Source organism: Hyperolius riggenbachi, chromosome 10, assembly GCF_040937935.1.
Source record: "Hyperolius riggenbachi isolate aHypRig1 chromosome 10, aHypRig1.pri, whole genome shotgun sequence".
Lineage (NCBI taxonomy): Eukaryota > Metazoa > Chordata > Amphibia > Anura > Hyperoliidae > Hyperolius > Hyperolius riggenbachi.
Genome location: NC_090655.1, coordinates 245,888,712 through 245,912,459, shown reverse-complemented (window position 1 = coordinate 245,912,459; position 23,748 = coordinate 245,888,712). Strand labels below are relative to the sequence as shown.

Below are 23,748 nucleotides of genomic sequence, written 5' to 3'. Positions count from 1 at the left end.
GATAAGGTGAAAACAGGTGAAAAGCTTTGTGAATAATGCCCATTGTGTCCAATTAAAGATTTTGAAAGTAAAAAAAATATGTTAGTGCCATCTTCTTTGGTGACCCTCAGTATATCAGGCCTGGGTACAGTAGTGTGAACGTCATCTTCCTGTGGTAAAGCAGTGTTCTCCTCAGGCTCTTTTAGCCGGGTGCTCCACCCGGCTAGTTTTGGTAAGCACCCGGGTGTCATCGGCTCACCTCCTTCTATTCTGTAAGCAGAGTTGCACACAGAAGCTCCGGCCCTGCGTTCTCTCATCTCACCCCACCCGGCTATCTTTTCATGCCACCGGGCAGCACGGTGGCGTAGTGGTTAGCTCTCTCGCCTTGCAGCGCTGGGTCCCTGGTTCGAATCCCAGCCAGGGCACTATCTGCAAAGAGTTTGTATGTTCTCTCCATGTCTGCGTGGATTTCCTCCGGGCACTTCGGTTTCCTCCCACATTCCAAAAACATACAGATAAGTTAATTGGCTCCCACTAAAAATTGGCCCTAGACTACAGTACTTACACTACATAATATAGATATATGGCAATGGTAGGGATTAGATTGTGAGCTCCTTTGAGGGACAGTTAGTGACAAGACAATATATATATACACTGTACAGCGCTGCGTAATATGTCGGCGCTATATAAATACTAAATAATAATAATAATAATAATAATGCCACCCGGCTACTGTTTTCATGCCACCTTCAGTGTTCTCCCCAGGCTCTTTTAGCCGGGTGCTCCACCCAGCTAGTTTTGGTGAGCACCCGGCTGTCATCGTCTCACCTCCTCCTATGCTGTAAGCAGACTTGTGCAGAAAGGCACCGGCCCTGCAGTCTCTCAAATTGCCCCACCCGGCTACTTTTTGATGCCACCCGGCTACATTTTCATGCCACCCAGCTGGAAAAAAATTCTGGGGAGAACACTGACCTTGCTGGAAAAAAATTCTGGGGAGAACACTGTAAAGGTCTGTACAAGCTGCACTGAATAGTTTGTCTCCTTTCAGCAGAGTAATCATGAAATCTTTTTGTTTCTGCCCCCTGGGTTAATAAAATCTCTTTTTGGGCTTTGAAGGTATTGAGGATCTTGAGCTTGTAATTGTAACCCAGGTATCTCACCATGATAAAGCAAAGCGATTCTTTGGATTGGGGAGGCTCTACCCTGCATTCTCACCCCGCTCTAAATAATCCCTCCAGGCACAAGGCATGTGGAATGTCTGTTTCGCATAGATCTTGTATCTGGCATGGTTTGTGAGTTTCCGGAAAGCCTATGAGGTGCAGGTTATTTTGACTCTCTATTTTCTGCATTATCTCCTTTTTCCTCTGTCAGTTTGTATCTTGTGTGCTGCAGCTCCGTTTCACACTCCTCTATGCGACGCTCCGCTTCTTCTATACGTTTGTGTGACTGCGCTTTCTATGATCCCCTGCAGGTCTGGTACAATGAAGGCAGCCACTTCCTTTGCTATTTCGCAGTATTCTTCAGCTCTGAGTTTTTTGAGGGCCTCTCCTTATGTTCATACAGGTCCGTTTCCTAGTCTCGACTCTCTATCTCTGGTGGTGCTGCTTTTGTCTGCCGCTCGTCTGGGGTTGCCATCTTGGACTTTGCATTATCCCTTCTTGTGCTCTTCAGTGTTCTCCCCAGACTCTTTTAGCCGGGTGCTCCACCCGGCTAGATTTGGTGACCACCTGGCTGTCATCGGCTCACCTCTTCACCTCCTCCTATGCTGTAAGCATAGTTGCCCTGCATTTTCATCTCTCCCCACCCGGCTACTTTTTCATGCCACCCGGCTGGAAAAAAATTCTGGGGAGAACACTGCTCTTACGCAGCTGCCCCATAACGCATTTGTTCATATGGGCCATCGGCTAGCTCTTTGTTCTGTATGTCACCCTCCCAGGTAAAAGAAAGGTGATTTGGTGTGGTAGAAAGCTACCGTTTGTGGATGGCCGAATGGAGCTGTCTTTAATGCTATCTGACCATGCAGGCATGGTCCCCATTCTATTATGACTACATGTTTTTAGGGTATACAGGTATGTGTGTGTGTGTACTGTAATAGACTGGGTGGATTTGCTCCTGATTATGCTGCTCTTGTTCTGTCTTTCACTGCAACATTACATGCCCCCAGCTTGCTGCCACTGCTCTCTAGGCTGCCCCCAGATTAGAACCAGACTGGTTACTTAACCACTTCAGCCTACAGTGTTGTTTCACCTTATGCATCCGAGCAACTTTCACCTCCCATTCATTCGCCAATAACTTTATCACTACTTATCACAATGAATTGATCTATATCTTGTTTTTTCCGCCACCAATTAGGCTTTCTTAGGGTGGTACATTTTGCTAAGAATTATTTTTTCCTAAATCCATTTTAACAGGAAGATTAAGTAGGAAATGGAAAAAAAAATCATTATTTCTCAATTTTTGGCAATTATAATTTTAAATTAATACATGCTACCGTAATTAAAACCCATGTATTTTATTTGCCCATTTGTCCCTTTTACTACACCATTTAAATTATGTCCCTATCACAATGTATGGCGCCAATATTTTATTAAATAAAGGTGCATTTTTTTTTCAATTTGCCTCCATCACTATTTACATAAAAACTATAGTAATATACTCTCTTGACTTGCATTTTCAAAAATGTCAGACCCTTAGGTAACTATTTATGTTGTTTTTTTTGTTTTGTTCTGCTATTTTTATTTAAAAATTTAATTTGTGTAATTTTTGGTGTGGGAGGTAAACCGCTACTTTTAAATGTAATATTGTGGGTTTGTTTTATCAAAGATGCATGTGGGTGTAGTTTTACTATTTGGCCACAAGATGGCCACAGTCAAAAAGACCTGGAAGCGAACAATCTTGCTTCCAGGAACTACGAGGAGGACGGGAAACTTTTTTTTGTGCAGAAATACCGGGGCCTCTGATAAGAGATCGTCGGTTTTTCTGCCGTGGACTTAGACAGGTGAATGGGAACTATGTTCCCATTCATTGATCTGGGGACTATCGGAAGGCGGTGGGAGCGTGCGAGGCGCAGCGGCAGCAGCACATTCTATCTGGATGGATATATCCGTCCAGATAAACTTAAGTGGTTAATGCATGTGAAGTAGTAGCTTCTGGGAATCATTGGGCAAGAAGTGATGCTGGTGACTGTGCCAGAGGAAAGAGGCACTGCAGCAGTAGGTGTCTTTTTAGGTAATGTGTGGGAGGTAACTTTTGCTGCATTTCACATGTGGGGGATAACATTTGATGGGTTTCATAGGTGGAGAGTAATGCTGGGCATACATGGCTCGATGCCCCCTTATCAATCGAGCCGCTGATGGCTCGATTGATAATATCCGACGTGTCCGATCACCGCGGGGATCGATTCCGCGCTCGATACCTGTGGCCGGACAATAGCGGTGAATCAAGTGGGAGATAAGAAGCACTGGCGGGGACGAGCGGGAATCGATTAGGGTGCACACACGGACGAGCGGGGACGCGGCGGGAGTGGATCCGGCGGCTAATCGGCCACCGGATCGACCCGTGTATGCCCAGCATAACATTTGCTGCATTTCTTATGTGTGGTAAATATTTTCTGCACTTCATATGAGGGGTAAGGTTTGCTGCATTTTTTTTGTGTGGGGTTATGACTGCTGCGTTTGTTATTTAATGGTTAAAATGGCTGCATTTGATATTTTGGGCTTACTGTTACAGCATTTGTCATTTGGGGTCTCATCATTACTAAATGGTATGCCAATACATGAACCAAAAGAGAAACCATGAAAGGAAAACGTATATATTTCTCTGGCCGCTTAATGAGTGTCCTGCTATTACTGAGTTTAACCTTTTTGTCTTCAACAAAGCCTTTATTCTTCATGGCATTCATCACAGATTTTGGTCCATATTGATATGACAGCATCATGCAGCTTCTGCAGCTGTATTGTCTGCACATCCATGATGTGAATCTCCCTTTCTATTATATTATGTGGAAAACCCTGCTTTATTATTTGTGTATATATATTTATATTTATTTGTATTTTTTTGGGTGGTTGCAGGGGGAGGGGTAACAATTGTCTAATAACCTTTAGGCTTATTTTGCCTAGCTGTGTTTTGGAAGGAGATTTGGGCCCACTGCCTTTGAGTTGCACCGTTACATTGCAGTTGGCTCAACCCACACCCTGTCATGGTCACACCCATTATTCATCATTGTGCTCTTAGCATGCTGCATTCTCCCTTTATCCTTGGTGCCCCAGATCTCTCAGGATCCTAGCCACGCCCCCAAGTCACATGCTCATAGCTAGCCGGCCAATCCAGGAGAACTTGGGAGACAGTCAGCAGGCTCAGCCACTTAGATTGGGCCAGGGGGGGAATCAGCAACCAGCTGCCTCCATATGTGGGTGTGAGGCAATGGGCAACGTAACTTGACCTTGTTGTATGTAGAATTCTAAGACTCTTCAGGACTGTGATTTAAACAAATGTATTAAACTATGTAATATGTTTCTACTTTTATTATCTGCATTATATTTCCCAAATCTTCTTGTTCTGTTTTGTAAAAAAAGGTCATAACAAGCCTATCCCACTTTTAGATTATACCCCAGATCACACTCCCAAGTCAGTGGTGATAACCCTAGTTGTGACTTGCTAGTTTTCTAGTGGCCCCCTACATGTACCATAGATTATAGCTGGCATCTCACCTTCCTTCTAATAATTCAGTTCAGTCACATCACAGAGGCAGGACAGCATGTCCATATAGCCATGTCTCCCAGCATTACCATTATCCTCCAGTATGTAATGCCCCCCCCCCCCATCCCCAGTAATATAATTTATTTTCTTATATAGTCATGTCCTCCCTATGCCCCACAGCTTTGCAATTATCCTCCAATATGTAATGTCCATCCACCATAGTAATGTAATTTCTTCCCCAGTATAGCCATGTCCTCCCTCTGTCCCCCAGCATTACCATTATCCTCCAGTATGTAATGTCCCCCACCCAGTTATGCCATTTCCTCCCCAGTATAGCCATGTCTTCCCTCGTCCCTGTGTTCCTCAGCATTGCCATTATCCTCCAGTATATAATTTCCCCCACCCCAGTAAAGCATTGGGCTGTGAAGTTGGAGTAGAGGAGTTGGAGCAATTTCTGGGTACCTGGAGTCAGTCGGAAGTTTCATAAACTGAAGAGTTGGAGTTTAATGATTTTTGTACAAATGATTTTTGACTCCACAGCCCTGGTAATGCCATTTCTTTCCCAGTATAGCCATGTCCTCCCTGTGTCCCCAGCATTGCCATTATCCTCCGATATGTTATGTCCCCTGACCCTAGTAATGCCAAGGGATGTGTCTGAGTGATGACTGTATCATTGTATGTTTCAGGTTCCTTTAAGGTGTCAATATGTTGCCGTCCATTTCTCAATGAAGGAGTGGAAGTATATAGAAGGACACAAGGACCTCTACAAGGACCCCATGATGGAGAATCAGCCGCCCCTCACATCACCGGGTAAGAGGAGACCTTCATTTCAAGGCAAGAGCAGTACTGAGGGTCCATCTAGATCCCCCCCATCATCTGATAATCACATAGTGACAATGTAATCAATTAGTGTGTGTTTCCTACAGATGAATCCAGTAACAGTAACCCACCAGAGAGATGTACAGATCCCCAGGAGTGTCAACAGGAAGATCACACCATCCCCCCCCATTATCAGGTAGGTGGTATTGAGGGTCCCCAGAGACACCAAACTGTGACACATTCTTTCCTTCTGCGTATGCTGTTATCTGTGTTCACATTTTATACGATCTCTCACTTTATGCACTTAGGGTGGAGAACGTATACAAGGAAATGCTGTGGTTAAAGAGGAAGAAGTTGAGACATATGTGAGGAGTGATCCGCAGTATACAGAGGAGGGGAATATGATGAGAATTATTAAAGTGGAAGAAGAAGAGACGTATGTGAGGAGTGATCAGCAGTCTATGGAGGAGGGTGACATGATGAGGACAAGTAAAGAGGAGGAAGAAGAGACGTATGTGAGGAGTGATCAGAAGTCTATGGAGGAGGGTGACATGATGAGGACAAGTAAAGAGGAAGAAGAGACATATGTGAGGAGTGATCAGCAGTCTATGGAGGAGGGTGACATGATGAGGACAATTAAAGAGGAGGAAGAAGAAAAGACGTATGTGAGGAGTGATCAGCAGTCTATGGAGGAGAGTGACATGATGAGGACAATTAAAAAGGAAGAAGAAGAGACGTATGTGAAGAGTGATCAGCAGTCTATGGAGAAGGGTGACATGATGAAGACAAATAAAGAGGAGGACACTATCACAGGGGGCAGAAAAGGTGAGTCACCAAAATTAATCCTATCCTATATCATATCCTTCCTATACTTATATTTAACCACCTGAGCGGTCTGGACGAGCTCAACTCGTCCAACACCGCCGGAGGTCGCCGCTCAGGCCCTGCTGGGCCGATTTTCATCAAATAAAAAGCAGCACACGCAGCCGGCACTTTGCCAGCCGCGTGTGCTGCCTGATCGCCGCCGCTCTGCGGCGATCCGCCGCGAGCAGCGGCGAAAGAGGGTCCCCCCAGCCGCCTGAGCCCAGCGTAGCCGGAACAAAAAGTTCCGGCCAGCGCTAAGGGCTGGATCGGAGGCGGCTGACGTCAGGACGTCGGCTGACGTCGATGACGTCACTCCGCTCGTCGCTATGGCGACGATATAAGCAAAACAAGGAAGGCCGCTCATTGCGGCCTTCCTTGTTTATTCTGGGCGCCGGAGGCGATCGGAAGATCGCCTCCGGAGCGCCCTCTAGTGGGCTTTCATGCAGCCAACTTTCAGTTGGCTGCATGAAATAGTTTTTTTTTTATTTAAAAAAAACCCTCCCGCAGCCACCCTGGCGATTTAATCAGAACGCCAGGGTGGTTAAAGGACAACTGTGACAAGAGGAATATGGAGGCTGCCATATTTGTTTCCTTTTAAACAATACTAGTTGCCTGGCAGTCCTGCTGATCCTCTGCCTTTAATACTTTTAGCCATAGACCCTGAAAAAGCATGCACAAGCATCAGGTGTTTCTGAAATTGTCAGATCTGACAAAATTAGTTGCATGCTTTTTCCTGGTGTACCTCAGACATTACTGCAGCCAAATGATCAGCAGGACTGCCAGGCAACTGGTACTGTTTAAAAGGAAATTAATATGACAGCCCCCATAGCCCTCTTGCTACAGTTGTCCTTTAAAGCGGTTGGTTTGCACTCAGTAACTTCCTTATCACTGGAAGATGATGTCAGAGGGGTGTGGCAGAAGAGAGGGGGTTTCAAATCCAAATGAGCCCATCCTGGGTGTGGTATGAACCATAAATAGCCAGGCCATAGTCACCTCCACCCCTCCACACACCAGCTACAAAACATCACCATTAGTGGCGATCAAAGAAATGCAAATAACTTCTCGTTGCATTCACATTTTATGTAAATTATTTGTGGCTTGAATTTGAATAATTTCCTGTTAGTCTTTATTGGTCCAAGTTCAAGCTGCATAACAATTTCATGCAAGGAGAAATTATTTTCATCCCATGGATTATCCCTAATCCCATCCTCCACAACAAGCATGGCCAAACACTAAAGGTGGGTACACACGTCAGATAAAAGTCTTTGGAAAAGGCAAGATCACAGACCAATGTTACCCCCTTCCATGTAGTATGAGAGCCATACCTTCACAGTCTATTCTATGGAGCTGCACTCCCCATCAGATAAACAAGATGCTTTACATATGCAAAAGATCAGTATTAGGGATGATCACAGATATGCAAATAATTCCGAGTCGATGCAAATGTATGCAGCTTCAAAATGGACCAATCAATTTAAACCTGGGATAAAGTGATTGGCCCATTTTCAAACTGCATACATTTGCATAAAAATATGCATAATTTCTGAAGAATGTGCATCTCATCGCTCATCCCTAATCAGTATCTGCAGAAGTTCAGTTCCTGCAAATTGCATTCATAGACTATGATATCTGCAGATCTCATACACACCTTGTTTAACAGACATTCATGCATGCGATTCCCCAAATGAGATTCCTGCTTGATTGTTGGCAATAGGAATTGCACACAGTGTGCGAAAAAAAGCCACAAAACCAGTTTTGTTCCCACACGTGCACAGAACACTGCAAATGTCTATAGGAAAGCATTATTATCAGGTATGTAAGTGGCTGACTCAGTCCTGACTCAGACAGGGTACTATTTAATAAATGTGATTGCTACTTTTAAAGATTTTATCCACTTTTATTCTACTGGCGCCTCTGTTCTCTACTGCAAAATTGTATGTATTGAAGTTTTTTTTTGTTTTTTGTTGCACTTTTGTTCCACAGAGTTTGTTGCTTAGCACTTTATACTGAACCCGGGTTCAACCCCCACTGTATCAGATTGATAACAAGTGTGTGTTTACTAAGGTCTTGCCAGGTGATCATTGATAATATATATGTGGTTATTATACTTATGATCCCAAGTGAGTGTGGATGGTTTTAAATGTTTTTTAATTGTGTGTCCATACAGCTGATGTGGGATTTTTGATACCAATAAGCTTGTTATATATTTTTGGAATATACCCTGGTGCTGTTTATATGGGGAGATCTTTCCCTTTTGAATCTATGTTATTCCTGCCCATAGCACATTCCAAGTGGTTGAGTGCGACACATACTTGCATTTATATACCTGTTGTGCAAATGGAATAGACAACAGGAGGAAATTATAGGCAATTTGCAAGACAGCCCCAATAAAGGAGTGGTTCTGCAACTAGTGACCACAGACCACTTCTCAGTTCCTATGCTTTCTGGCTGATGTTTTGGTCATTTTTTTTGAATGCTGGTGGTGCTTTCACTCTAGTGGTAGCATGAGACGGAGGCTACAACCCACACAAATGGCTCAAGTAGTGCAGCTCCTCCAGGATGGTGCGAGCTGTGGCAAGAAGGTTTGCTGTGCCTGTCAACATAGTGTCCAGAGCATGGAGGTACTACCAGGAGACAGGCCTGTACATCAGGAGACATGGAGGAGGCCATAGCAGGGCAACAACCCAGCAGCAGGACCGCTACCTCCGACTCTGTGAAAGGAGGAACAGGAGGAGCACTGCCAGAGCCCTGCAAAATGACCTCCAGCGGCCAGCAGCTTGCTTGTTTAGTATGAGGGGTTTACACCAAAACAATCTGTTCATAGTATTTAATATTTGTTGACTATCAAACTTTTCAGTGATTGGCCAATCACAATTAATGGTGTGTACCAGGCATTTGTCATGGAGATGCAGGTGCCCCAACATGCACTAATTTGATAGTTGTTTTATATTGAAATAGTTGGGAGTGTTTATAGATGAGTATGGAAGCTGTTAGCACTGTCCCTTCCTCTCTTGTACTGTAGAGCAGAGTTCCCCAACCCTGTCCTCAAGGCCCACCAACAGTACATGTTTTACAGGAAACAACAAACATTCACAGGTGGGGGTAATTAGTGTGGCAGCAGAGCTGATTAACTACCTCTGTGGTTTTCTGCAAAACATGCACGGTTGGTGGGCCTTGAGGACAGGGTTGGGGAACACTTAGAGGGAAGTCATATCCTTTCTACAGGGAGACATCAGAAGCGTGCACATTTCCTGTGAGTAGGCGTGACTTCATGAGCCGCACATGGCCAGTAACAGGAGCTGCTTGTGTATGAAGGAAAGAAGACATGCATGAGTCATTCCTGTTACTGAGCATGCGGGGGTCTTGGACTTGTTTTCCTTTTACCAAAAGGGTGTGTGCTCAAACAACAAGTGAACAGTGCTAAGGGACACACCAATTCCCCCACCCACCGCGCTGGCCACACTCTCGACCTGATTCTCTCAAAATCAGCCACCCTCCCCAACCTGGACATCACACCCTTCCCCCTCTCCGACCATCACCTTCTCACTTTCTCCATCTCCCCATCATCCTCCCCCAACCCTCCTCCACCCTCAGGTCGTTGGCAGAGAGATTTGCATAACCTAGACCCAACTGCACTAGCCAACCCCCTCCACTCCCTCTCATCCACCCTCCCTAACGTTACCTGCCCAAACCAAGCTGTGGCCAAATACAACCAGGCCCTTTCAGCAGCCCTAGACATTGCTGCACCCCCCACATTCCGCCCCAGCCGTCCCATCAACCCCCAGCCCTGGCACAATGCACACACTCGCAACCTCCAAAAACAGACACGCACCTACGAACGCAAATGGAGGAAATCCCGCAGCAACTCCGACTTCTTGGCGTACAAGGCCAACCTGCAGCTGTTCTATACCGCATTAACTGATGCTAAACAAAAATACTTTGCTGCCTTGATCGGATCCCAAGCCTCCAACCCTCGGCGCCTCTTCGCCACCTTCAACTCCCTCCTTAACCCCACCACTCCTCCCCCCACCTCCGCCCTCTCAGCCACTGATCTGTCCACCCACTTTACCGACAAAATAGCCAGCATCCGACGGGAAATCTCATGCCTCCACTCCACCACCTCTTCCTCCCCCACCAATACCTATTCCCCACCCCACCCTCCACTCACTGCCTTTACTCCTATCACAGAGGACCAAGTCAGCCGTCTCCTAGCCACTTCTCCTGCCACCTCCAGCCCCCTAGACCCTGTGCCATCCAAATGCCTCCGTCCTCACTTCCCTGTTCTGGCTCCTGTCCTCACCACTCTGTTTAACCTCTCCCTCTCTACGGGTACCTTCCCCTCTGACTTCAAACAGGCCACTGTACTTCCCCTACTTAAAAAACCCTCACTAGACCCCTCACTTCCATCCAGCTACCGTCCTATCTCCTTACTCCCTTTTGCATCTAAACTCCTAGAGCGTTTAGTCCACCAACGCATGACCCATTACCTTGACTCCAACTCCCTATTTGATCCCCTACAATCAGGATTTCGGCCAGGTCACTCCACCGAGACTGCCCTCACCAAGGTCGTCAATGACCTCACGCTTGCCAAGGCCGAAGGAAAATACACTATCCTTCTCCTCCTAGACCTCTCATCTGCATTCAACACTGTTGATCACTCCCTGCTACTCCAGTCACTGCAATCTGTGGGTATCCAAGACCGTGCCCTAGCATGGTTTTCCTCCTACCTCTCAAATCGCTCCTTCAAGACCTCCTTCAATGGTTCCTCCTCAACCTCCTTCCCACTTTCAGTTGGGGTCCCCCAAGGCTCTGTTCTTGGTCCCCTGCTGTTTTCCATTTACACCGCCTCCATAGGAAAACTCATCTCCTCTCTGGGTTTCAACTATCACCTATATGCAGATGACACCCAGATTTACCTCCATACCACTGACCTCTCCACCACCACCATGGAGAAGGTATCCTCTGGTCTCTCAGCTATTTCATCGTGGATGTCTGCCAGGTTCCTAAAATTAAACCTGGATAAGACTGAGCTCCTAATCTTCCCGCCCCGTGCTGCTTCACCCCCCACTGACCTCTATGTCACTGTCAATGGCACAATCATTCATCCAACCACACAAGCCCGCTGCCTGGGTGTCACCCTAGACTCGGCCCTCTCCTTCACCTCCCACATCCAAACCGTAGCTAGAGCCTGCTATTTCCACTTACGCAACATCTCCAAGATCCGGCCTTTCCTGACCCCAGACACTACCAAACTCCTTGTCCATGCCCTCATCATCTCCCGCCTGGACTACTGCAACTCCCTCTTGTCAGGCCTTCCTCAAAACCGCATCGCCCCCCTAAAATCCATCATGAACGCAGCAGCCAGACTCATCTACTCCTCCCACCGCTCTGTCTCCACAACTCCCCTACGCAAATCCCTTCATTGGCTTCCAATTCACTTCAGAATCAACTTCAAGATCCTATGTTTGGCATACAAATCCTTACACAAGTCCTGCCCAACCTACATCTCTGACCTGGTCAGCAGATATACACCTGGCCGCCCACTTCGCTCCTCCAACGACCTCCTCTTAACCACCCCACGCATCTCGCACTCCCATGCCAGACTGCAGGACTTCACTAGAGCTGCCCCTATCCTGTGGAACTCTCTCCCGCTGCCCATCAGGCTTGCTCCCACCTTCAACACCTTCAAAAAAGCACTCAAAACTCACTTCTTCAAGGAGGCCTACATCAACTCGACACTACCCTAATCCTTTCTGCCAATAACTTCTTGATGCACCCCCTCCTTTTGTGTCACCAGCCCCTCCCTCTAGATTGTAAGCCTTTGGCAGGGCCCTCTCCCCTTGTGTATCATACTTGACTGTGTGCACTTTACCCAGAATTTGGAACTGGTAATTTTTTACCACTACCATTCCAGTTTATGATCTGGCATTGTACTATTATCTGCATTGTGTTGTGTATCTTATTGCTATTACCTGTATTGTTGTATCTATGGTCCGTTACCTGTATTGTTCTGTCAACCCTGTTATCATTGTCTGTAAGCCTATTTATTGTACAGCGCTGCGTAATATGTTGGCGCTATATAAATCTAATAAATAATAATAATAATAATATACCTGGATCTGCAGATAAGGCCTAATTAGCTTATTCATGAGACACTGCTCAAGCAAATCTGCATTCGCTTTCGCATGCCAGGATATGCAGGGTATTGCCAACGAACTCACCGCAAAATGTTTGCCCTGCGGGGGATTACTTCACGCAGCATTTAGCACTTATCCAGGATCATCACGTGGAGGCCCCCCCAGGATCCCAGGAAAAGGGGGGCCAACAGGGCACTCCAAGCACACTCACTGCTCAGAGACTCTGCAGCCGCCCTGGGGGAAAGTTTAAGAAGTGCGGGCGGCCCCCCCCAAAGCACTGCCACCACCAGAGAGAGCTGCCCACACCCACCTCCCAAAGGATAGGCCCTACCTTATTTCGTACTGCGTCCAAGTGCATTATTATGCCAGTCCAAATGTGCGTGACTTGGGAGCACTACAACGGGGGGGGGGGGGGGGAGAGCATAGGCCACCCCAAGCCTGTTAAAGCTCAAGGGTGACTCCACAGCTCCACACCTCAATGGGGAAACAGGCTGCAGACAGCCCATGTAAGGAGGGCCATCTAATGAAACCATTTTACCAAAAGGGTGTGAGCTCAAACAACAAGTGAACCCTTATATACCTGGCTCTGCAGATAAGGCCTAATTAGCTTGTTCATGAGACACTGCTCAAGCAAATCTGCATTCGCTTTCGCATGCCAGGATATGCAGGGTATTGCCAACGAACTCACCGCAAAATGTTTGCACTGCGGGGGATTATTTCACACAGCATTTAGCACTTATCCAGGATCGCCACGTGGAGGCCCCCCCAGGATCCCGCAGCCACAATCCGCTCATTCACATCTGCTTCACAGGATTCACAACCGCTGCGCCAACCGGGAATGGAAGGGGCAGAGGAAGCAGCAAGAGCAGTAATACCTTCCACACAACTCTATGTGCAATGCTAATGAATTAATAAAATTAAAAATGGGGTCAGGTGAGGTTTGTAAAAAAAAAAAAAAAAAAAAAGATGAGGGGATCCCAGTGGGGTCCTGAACAATCAATAGGAGCTGCACTGTGCACCAGTTTGGTTCCTTACTGAAGGATGGGAGGAGAGATAGGGCTATACTGTGTATATATAGGAGTATATAAGTACCGTATATACTCGCAAGCAAGCCGAATTTTTGACCCCCCAAAAGTGGGCCAAAAGTTGGGGGGTCGGCTTGCTTGCGAGTCATGTGTGGGTGGGTGTATAGGTGCTGTCCCTCCCCGCTCCCCCCGCGGCCGCCGCTGCTATTACCTTAGGCGGCGCCGCTGCCTCTATCCCCGTCCTCCTCCGGTAACTCATTCACAGCAGCGCGCCCCCCGCTGCTGTGATGACGCAGGAAACCATAGAGAGCGGTTCCCATAGTAACGGCATCACGCTACAGGAAGCCGCTCTCTATGGTTTCCTCGTCATCACAGCAGCGAGAGGCGCGCTGCTGTGAATGAGTTACTACCGGAGGAGGACGGGGATAGAGGAAGCGGCGCCGCCTGAGGTAATAGCAGCAGCGGCGGCCGCAGGGGGAGCGGGGAGGGACAGCACCTACCCACCCACCCATACTGGGGCACTATGCTAGCTATAATGGGGCACTATACTAGCTATACTGGGGGCACTATACTAGCTATACTGGGGGCACTATACTAGCTATACTGGGGGCACTATACTAGCTATACTGGGGGCACTATACTAGCTATACTGGGGGCACTATACTAGCTATACTGGGGGCACTATACTAGCTATACTGGGGGCACTATACTAGCTATACTGGGGGCACTATACTAGCTATACTGGGGGCACTATACTAGCTATAATGGGGCACTATACTAGCTATAATGGGGCACTATACTAGCTATACTGGGGGCACTATACTAGCTATACTGGGGGCACTATACTAGCTATACTGGGGGCACTATACTAGCTATACTGGGGGCACTATACTAACTATACTGAGCACTATACTAGCTAAACTGGGGCACTTCACTAGCTATACTGAGCACTATACTAGCTATACTGAGCACTATACTAGCTATACTGAGCACTATACTAGCTATACTGGGGCATTTTACTAGCTATACTGAGTACTACCTACCTATACTGAGCACTATACTAGCTAAACTGGGGCACTTCACTAGCTATAATGAGCACTATACTAGCTATACTGAGCACTATACTAGCTATAATGAGCACTATACTAGCTATACTGGGGCATTTTACTTGCTATACCTAGCACTACCTACCTATACTGGGCACTATACTAGCTATACTGGGACATACTGGGGGGATCACGCGGCCAGCGTTTCCTACCCCGGCTTACATGAGGGTCAATCATTTTTTCCTGTTTTTTGGGGTAAAAGTGGGGGGGTCGGCTTACATGCGGGTCGGCTTGCTTGCGAGTATATACGGTATGTGTTTATATCCAGCTACAGGAGTATTAGTGGTTTTAAATCTCTATGACATAAATAGATAATTCCTCTACCTCACAGCTTTTAGTGTTGTGTAATGGCACAATATCTGTATTTGCACAACTAGGAACAAGAGAGAGGTAAAGGTACATTACAAGGGACATATGAGTGACAGGAGGATACAATGGTAATAAGAATGTGTAAGTGACCCCACATTGCTCTACAAACATAACACAGATCTTTGGCTATAAGTACATAGAGGTCTGTTGTCACAAGAGTAGCACATTGCTTCCATTGTCTCATCAAGCTCGACAAATGATTGCTTTTCAATGTATGGCCAATGTTTTATGTGCAGTGATGGTCAATGAGATGAAAATAACTCCCTAATTGTATGTTAATTATATGTAACTAATCACATTTGTCAGGAAATGCATTTGATTGGCTGAATTTCAAGCTGCATACATTTGCATAAACTTTGAATCAATTTGAAATTCTCAGCATCCCACCGACCATCCCTAATGATAATTATTCCTCCCCTCAAGATTCTCTAACAGGAAGTGATGTTGTTTCTCTATTTGCAGGGCGGAGTCCCAGCATCAGGAACCTCTCAGAGACTCGTCTCTCTGTGTCCACAGACTGTACAACGGATGATGTCATTGGACAAGAGTTTGTTTCACATAAGAGATCTGACACTGTAGAGAAGCCCCATGCATGTGCTGAGTGTGGGAAATGTTTTACACGTAAATCAAACCTTATCACGCATAAGAGAGCTCACTCTGGTGAGAAGCCATATTCGTGTGCTGAGTGTGGGAAATGTTTTGGATATAAATCAGATCTTGTCATTCATGAGAGATCTCATACTGGTGAGACACCCTATTCATGTGCGGAGTGTGAAAAATGTTTTGGACAGAAATGTCAGCTCGTTATACATGAGAGATCTCACACAGGTGAGAAGCCTTATTCATGTGCTGAGTGTGGGAAATGCTTTGGGCGCAAATTCTTGCTTGTCACACATGAGAAATTACACAGTGGTGAGAAGCCTTATTCATGTGCTGAGTGTGGTAAATGTTTTACCAATAAGTCATATCTTGTCAGGCATAAGAGATATCACACTGGTGAGAAGTCCTATTCCTGTGCTGAGTGTGGGAAATGTTTTGGGTATAGGTCAAACCTTGTTACACATGAGAAATCTCACACTGGTGAGAAGCCTTTTTCCTGTGCTGAGTGTGGTAAATGTTTTGGAGAGAAAGGAAGCCTTGTCGCACATGAGAGATCTCACACTGGCGAAAAGCCCTATTCATGTGCTGAGTGTGGAAAATGCTTTAGCCGTAAACCATATCTTATCAGGCATGAGAGATATCACACTGGTGAGAAGCCCTATTCCTGTGCTGAGTGTGGGAAATGTTTTACCAATAAGTCATATCTTGTCAGGCATGAGAGATATCACACTGGTGAGAAGCCCTATTCCTGTGCTGAGTGTGGGAAATGTTTTGGGTATAGGTCAAACCTTGTTACACATGAGAAATCTCACACTGGTGAGAAGCCTTTTTCCTGTGCTGAGTGTGGTAAATGTTTTGGGCAGAAAGGAAGCCTTGTCGCACATGAGAGATCTCACGCTGGCGAAAAGCCCTATTCGTGTGCTGAATGTGGTAAATGCTTTAGCCGTAAATCAGATCTTGTCAGGCATGAGAGATATCACACTGGTGAGAAGCCCTATTCATGTGCTAAGTGTGGGAAATGTTTTGGGTATAGGTCAAATCTTGTCACACATGAGAGGAGTCACACCTGTAAGAAACCCTTTTTCGTGTACTGAGTGTGGGAAATGTCTTGGCCGTTGTTGGTTTTTCCAATGTTTCTTTTATTTCTTGCAAAGTGCACATGGAAGTATTTTTACACAGAATCCCATGGACTTATTTTTATGATACTGAATGCATTGATTTTTTTTTAAAACTGTTAAAGTCCCCGAACTGAAATTCCATAATGAGATAAACATGGGTACATATAGTATTCATTTTGTATTTTCTATTGTAAGGGCAAGTAAACCAGGTGGTTTATCTTTGCAAATGAGGCAGGATCTGCAGCTGTTTGCAGCCATGGCTCTCCTGAAGAGTAAATACAAGTATAAACACTTTTATCTGGATGAAGCAGGGTAGGGCGAGATGACACTACACCATCGTAAACGCAGAGACAGCAGGAGCCCAAGTGGTGCAGTACTTCACTACAAGGAAGGTAGTAGAGCAGGAGTGGTGCTCACATAGAAGGGCTGTGACAAGGGCAGCCAACTGATTGATCAGGTGGAGGTTTCCTCTCAGGTGATCTTGGATATTCCTGCTGGTGTCGCTCTCTAAAATAAATGCCTAATGTGTACCAGCTGCATTTAGGAGATTGGGGACAATGTTTCCTCCAAAAGGAGGGTGAGGAGCACAAAGGGGATAAGAGGTGTCCAGGGTGAAATAAAACTGCATTGAAAACACATAAACTATGACAAGGAAGAGATTGCTTTCCTCTTAGGATGACACGGGGTTATTACAAGAAAACTTACTAAGCACCGGTGACGCGTTTCGCAGGCTTTTGCCCACTTCCTCAGGCCAATAGTCATGCCTAAATGTCATCAGTGTAAGCATACTCAAGAGCTCTGTACATAAGTTATTACATAAAAAAGATAGAAAATAAACAAAAAGTATATATAAATAATACATAATGAAACTGATGAAAACGTACATAAATAATAAATAAATAGTACACTGAATTTCCATCTAAAATTAATAATGAAACATCAGGAACTGAAAGAATCAGTGATAGTGGTTTACCGTGGTAACCACCGTTCGGCATCAGCAGTCTATGGGCTTGATTCACTAAGCTGAACTGCCAAAGCAGTGCAGCTTAGTTTAAACAGCGCAAGTTAAAATCCTCAGCGCATGCCACGGGCTATGTAGCTTGTGCTGCTAACTTACATGCCCTACCTTGTATTTAGTGGCAGCTACTTTACTCCTGCCCTGAGCACCAGGGCTGTGGAGTCGGAGTCGTGGAGTCGGGCAATTTTGGGTGCCTGGAGTCGGAGTCGGGAAAAAATGCACCGACTCCGACTCCTAATGAATTTGTAACTGTAATTAAAATAGAAAATATGATAAAATGTTCTATTTCTCAGATAATAGTCATTAAAAATAATGTATATATACAGTATATATACAGTAATAGCTGTGCTTAGTCCACAAAAATGAAATAAACCAATCAAAATTAGTTACTTGTGCTGCTTCAATAAAGCAGTCCCCGTATTTTTAAGGTCAGATATACATATTTGATTGTGACTGTATATATGATGTGTACACAGGAATCTCTTATATACACTAAATAACATCTATGCTGTAAGAATAAAGCCTGATGTGTAGCTGTGTCTCTAATAGAGATGGTCAACGAGATGGAAATAATTCTGCATTGATGCTGATTTATGCAAATGTATGCACTCCCTTTGCTGATGAAATCAAATAATTTGATATGTTGTTAAAATTTGGTTTGGTGACTACAAATTAAAGGGTAACTGAGACGGATGAAAAGTAAAGTTTTATACATACCTGGGGCTTCCTCCAGCCCCCTTCAGGCTAATCAGTGCCTCGCTGTCCTCCACCACCCAGATCTTCTGCTATGAGTCCTGGTAATTCAGCCAGTCAGCGCTGTCCGGCCGCATGCCGCTCCCACAGCCAGGAACATTCTGCACCTGCGCAATAGTGCTGCACAGGTGTAGTATGCTCCTGGCGGCGGAGTGTGTGCATGCGCACTACGCCTGACTGGCTCAAGTACCTGGACTTATAGCAGAAGATCCAGGTGATGGAGGAGGACAACGAGGGACTGATTATCCTGAAGGCGGCTGGAGGAAGCCCCAGGTATGTATAAAACTTTAATTTCATCTGTCTCAGGTTTACTTTGTTACACAGTAGTACTATACTCTACATATGCACTCCCCACAGAGCTACAGGGAATCCACTGAGAATGCTGTGCACATTGAACACAGAGGTGTTGTCTGTTTACAATCTCCTCATTCCCCTGCAGAGTACCTGCACATCATTCTTACATGTACCCACACTTACATTGCCTAGGGCCTGATAGATGTTCTTTGTTCCGGTTTGTACCTTTTACAAGTACTCTTACCAAGGACTAGTTTTAGTCTAAAGGGAATAAATATAGTAGTCTACATATCCTTCTCACTTCAGTTGTCTTGTAAAATTCCTAAGCGTTGGCAGTTAAGAGACGAATTTCATGTTACATACTTTTAATCAACAAAATTGTAATATGCACATTAGAGGAGTCGGAGTCGTGGAGTCGGAGGAATCCTAAACTGAGGAGTCGGAGTCGGAGGATTTTTGGACCGACTCCACAGCCCTGCTGAGCACTATCGTGTCCTGTAGCTGTTTAGGATGTGATTCCCGCACTTTTATTGGCCTAATAGGCTGCCACTTACTTGACAGGCAGCCTATTGGGCCAATCAAAGTGCGGGGATCATGTCCTAAACAGTTACAGGACGCTTTAATAGCTAGCTGCAGAGCCAAACAACTTAGGACACAAGTGAATCCCCCCTTTTTCTGCCCCTTTCTGTTGGTGGACTCTAACCGCTGGTGGCATGTTTATTTTTTTTTATTAATTTGAATTTTTTTTTATATAAATTGCTCTATTTTATTTATTTATTTTGTTTCTTCCCTTCCTACCCCGTCAGCCAATCAGGGTAATACTCTCTCTAAGGCATCAACCCATGAGAAGGGATCATGATTGGAGCCTCTCTAGGGGACAGCCGAGTGAAATGGCTGTCCCCCGTAGATCACAGCGCTGTACAATGTAAATAGCGGTTTTGCCATCTAACAGTCTGCTAGTGGCGATCGCCGCTGGTAGACTGATGACAGAGCAGAGCTCCATCACTCAAGTGGGGATGCATGCGCATCAGTGCACGCAATCTCTTGTAAAACCCCGTCCCAGGACTTGACGCCTTTTGGTGTAAGTGGGTTCTGGGGCTGCCACCTTCCTGACGCCTACGGGTGTTAGGCGGTTGGGAAGGGGTTAAGGTTATTTCACCCTGGGCATCTCTTCTCTGGATGAAGAAACATTCCAGATAACAAGAGTGCTAATTGTTTGTTTTTGTTGAGTGCTGAATGAACAACATGTTACAGCACACTGATATGGCTTCTCTGCACAGAGTCAGAATTTAACACCTTAAAGTAAAAACAAGAATGTGAGACTCCAGGAAAGCTCCATATACCATTATTTACTTGCTGTGAGCTGCAGATGTGGGGATATTAGAAGCTCCCATTCATCCAGACTGAACTGCGGAAAGGAGATTTTTCTCTCTTTGTGTCTTTGTTTTATATTCAGGACACATGAAGAGATTTGAGCTGAATGCACAAAAGTCCAGTAAGATAAAAAGAGAGGGATTTATCTCCCAGCAATGTTAGGCTGGGCACACACAGGACTGATATTCAGAGAGAATGGATCTTCCAGGGATCTTCTGATTTCTCTGAATAATTTTAGGTATAACGGTATAGATTTATATTGTTACCCCCTCACAGAGGAAAACTTGCAACTATAATACCTGATAGTACTATAAATATGATATAAATACTATAAATATGATAGCAGCAATAGATGAGGTATTAGCCCTATGTCAATGTATTACCCCAATGTCTCAGTGCTGCACCCCAAATGCAAATTAGAAGGAGATGATTGGATACAGGTGTTTTGGGCTTAAAGGGATACTGTAGGGGGGGTCGGGGGAAAATGAGTTGAAGTTACCAGGGGTTTCTAATGGCCCCCCACAGACGTCCTGTGCCCGCGCAGCCACTCACCGATGCTCCGGCCCCGCCTCCAGTTCACTTCTGGAATTTCTGACTTTAAAGTCAGAAAACCACTGTGCCTGCATTGCCGTGTCCTCGCTCCCGCTGATGGCACCAGGAGCATACTGCGCAGACCAAAGACCATACTGGGCTTGTGCAATACTCTCCTGGTGACATCAGCGGGAGCGAGGATGCAGCTGCACAGGCGCAGTGGTTTTCAGACTTTAAAGTCTGAAATTCCAGAAGTGAACCGGAGGCGGGGCCGGAGCATCGGTGAGTGGCTCCGTGGGTACAGGATGTTTGCGGGAGGCCATTAGAAGCCCTGGGTAAGTTCAACTCATTTTCCCCCGACCCCCCTACAGTATCCCTTTAAGGTGGGATACATGAATTCTGGGGTGGAGAGGGGGACAAGGTATTGTTATGTGTTACTATCACTGCTATAGACAAGTGTGAAAAGCCGTTGCTGGAAATGATAGTGTGTTACGTAACAAAATAAATCCTATTAGAATGGAAATCTGATGCATCTCCATGTATCTCTCCTGTGATTAAAGCTGTTAATAAAGTTATTCCTCTGGATATTGTGGTGATTATCAGTGTACTGTTTGAGCAAATGTGATAGAATGTGGTATAGATGGATTTGTGTGCGTGATTCAGACTGGTGGATGATACTGTATGTATTGCTCCTGCAGTGTGAAGTGTTTTGTTTCTCTGCATGTAATGTAAGATATAAAGTGTATGAATCAGATTTACTGTAATATATAAATTACATTTGTTATAATTATGGAAGCCGTTGTAAGCTCAGTGTTTTATAGCCAGAGAACTCTGTAACATTGCAAGTCTGTAGTCTGTCACTGGTGATGGTCAATGAGGTGCAAATAATTCTCGGTTGATTCAAAATACAGTAAACTTTTTATTGATATGTATGTAGCTTGAAAATGGACCAGTTAACCACTTGCCAACCGCCCACTGTCAATTGGCGGCGGCAAAGTGGCATGTCCAGGACCACGTAACGCCAATTGGCATCGGGTCCTGGGACACTAGCTGGCCGGGGATCACGAGCTGGTATGCACGCGCATCCGCCGGCAATAGGCTTCGCCCACCCGCGACGGCAACCCGCCGGCCGTTCGGAAGCGCCGGCGGGTTGTTAACCCCTGATTTGCCGCGATGCAAGCGTATAATACGCTTTGTAATGTATACAAAGCGTATTATACAGGCTGCCTCCCGCCCTAGTGGTCCTAGTGATCGAGGGACCACCAGGGCAGGCTGCAGCCACCCTAGTCTGCACCCAAACACACTGATCCTGCCCTCTGATCACCCACAGCACCCCTCAAACCCCCCTGCCCACCCCTCAGACCCCTGTTTGCACCTAATCACCCCCCCAATCACCCATCAATCACTCCCTGTCACTATCTCTCAGCGCTATTTTTTAGATTAGTCCCTAAACTGCCCCCTGGGGGCACACACCCTCAGATCCTCATACACACACACCCTCAGATCCTCCCCAGACCTCCCCCCCCCCCTGTGTACTGTATACATCTATCCTCCCCTATAATCATCCACTGATCACCCATAAATCACCCCCTGTCACTACTACCCATCAGATCAGACCCTAACCTGCCCCTTGCGGGCATCTGATCACCCACCCACACCCTCAGATCGCCTGCAGACCCACCGTCAGATCACCTCCCAAGTGCATTGTTTACATCTGTTCTCTCTAATCACCCACTGATCACCCATCAATCACCCCGTCACCACCTGTCACTGCAACCCATCAGATCAGACCCTAATCTGCCCCTTGCGGGCACCCAATCACCCACCCACACCCTCAAATAGCCCCCCAGACCCCCTCTGATCAAACCGCCAGTGCATTATTACCCAAAAGAAGGCCCAGCAGAGACTCTTCTTCCTGCGGCAACTAAAAAAGTTCAGTATGGCCCACGAACTCCTAAAGTCCTTCTACTCTGCCACGATCGAATCTGTCCTCTGCTCCTCCATCCTCGTCTGGTACACTGGGGCCACAACCAGCGACAGATACAAAATCCAGAGGGTCATCAGAACTGCAGAGAAAATAATCGGGAAGCCCCTTCCCCCACTGGAGCTCATTCATGAGGCCAGGATGTGTTCCAGAGCAACAAGGATTGCAAACGACTCGTCGCACCCAGGCCATCGCTTCTTCCAACGGCTCCCGTTGGGGCGCAAATTCCAGGCCATCCCCACCAAGACATCAAGGCACAGGGACACTTTTTTTCCCCACAGCAGTGAGACTCCTGAACTCTGTACGAGCCCTTCGGGGTCCCCCGCCACCCAGGGAAGCACCTACGTAGTCTGACACCAGTGTTAATATTAATGTTCTACTTCTCTCTGTGCTGCTCCTCTTGAAATGTCCCTGTATCTGCTGATGAGTTGCTTTACTATCATGTTGTTTTTTATGATTATTTTGATTATTTTTTTTTTTGCTGTATTTACTGCTCTCTTCTACTGTCAGTGTGTCTATGTAAACAAAGTCTAAGGTGTTCTGTGCTGCTAAAACCAATTCCGGTCATGACCCAAATCATGCTTGGCGAAATAAACGGATTCTGATTCTGATTCTGATTATTTACATCTGTTCTCCCCTGTAATCACCTACTGAACACCTATCAATCACCCTGTCACCGCCTCTCACTGCTACCTATCAGATCAGACTCTAATCTGCCCCTTGCAGCACCCAGTCACCCGCCCACACCCTCAGATACCCCCCCCCCTCCCCCCGACCCCCTCTGATCAACTCGCCAGTGCATTGCTTGCATATATTCTGTTCTGTAATCTTCTACTGATCACCTATCAATCACCCTGTTACCACCTGTCACTGCTACCCATCAGATCAGACCCTAATCAGCCCCTTGCGGGCACCCTATCACCCGCCCACACCCTCAGATAGCCCCCCTCTGATCGACTCGCCAGTGCATTGCTTGCATATATTCTCCTCTGTAATCACCTACTGATCACCTATCAATCACCCCGTCACCCCCTGTCACTGCTACCCATCAGATCAGACCCTAATATGCCCCTTGCGGG

At 46.1% G+C, this 23,748-nt stretch overlaps 1 protein-coding gene across 1 annotated transcript in view; it reads left to right on the top strand.

The window, feature by feature from the left end:
- LOC137537038 (zinc finger protein Xfin-like) overlaps positions 1 to 17,908 on the top strand; it is a 525,741-nt gene extending 507,833 nt beyond the window's left edge. The window contains exon 22 of the mRNA XM_068259188.1: positions 16,133 to 17,908. Coding sequence (XP_068115289.1) covers positions 16,133 to 16,691 — 559 coding nt within the window. The 3' untranslated portion in view covers positions 16,692 to 17,908. The remainder of the gene's footprint in view (positions 1 to 16,132) is intronic.
- The last annotated feature ends 5,840 nt before the right edge of the window (positions 17,909 to 23,748 follow it).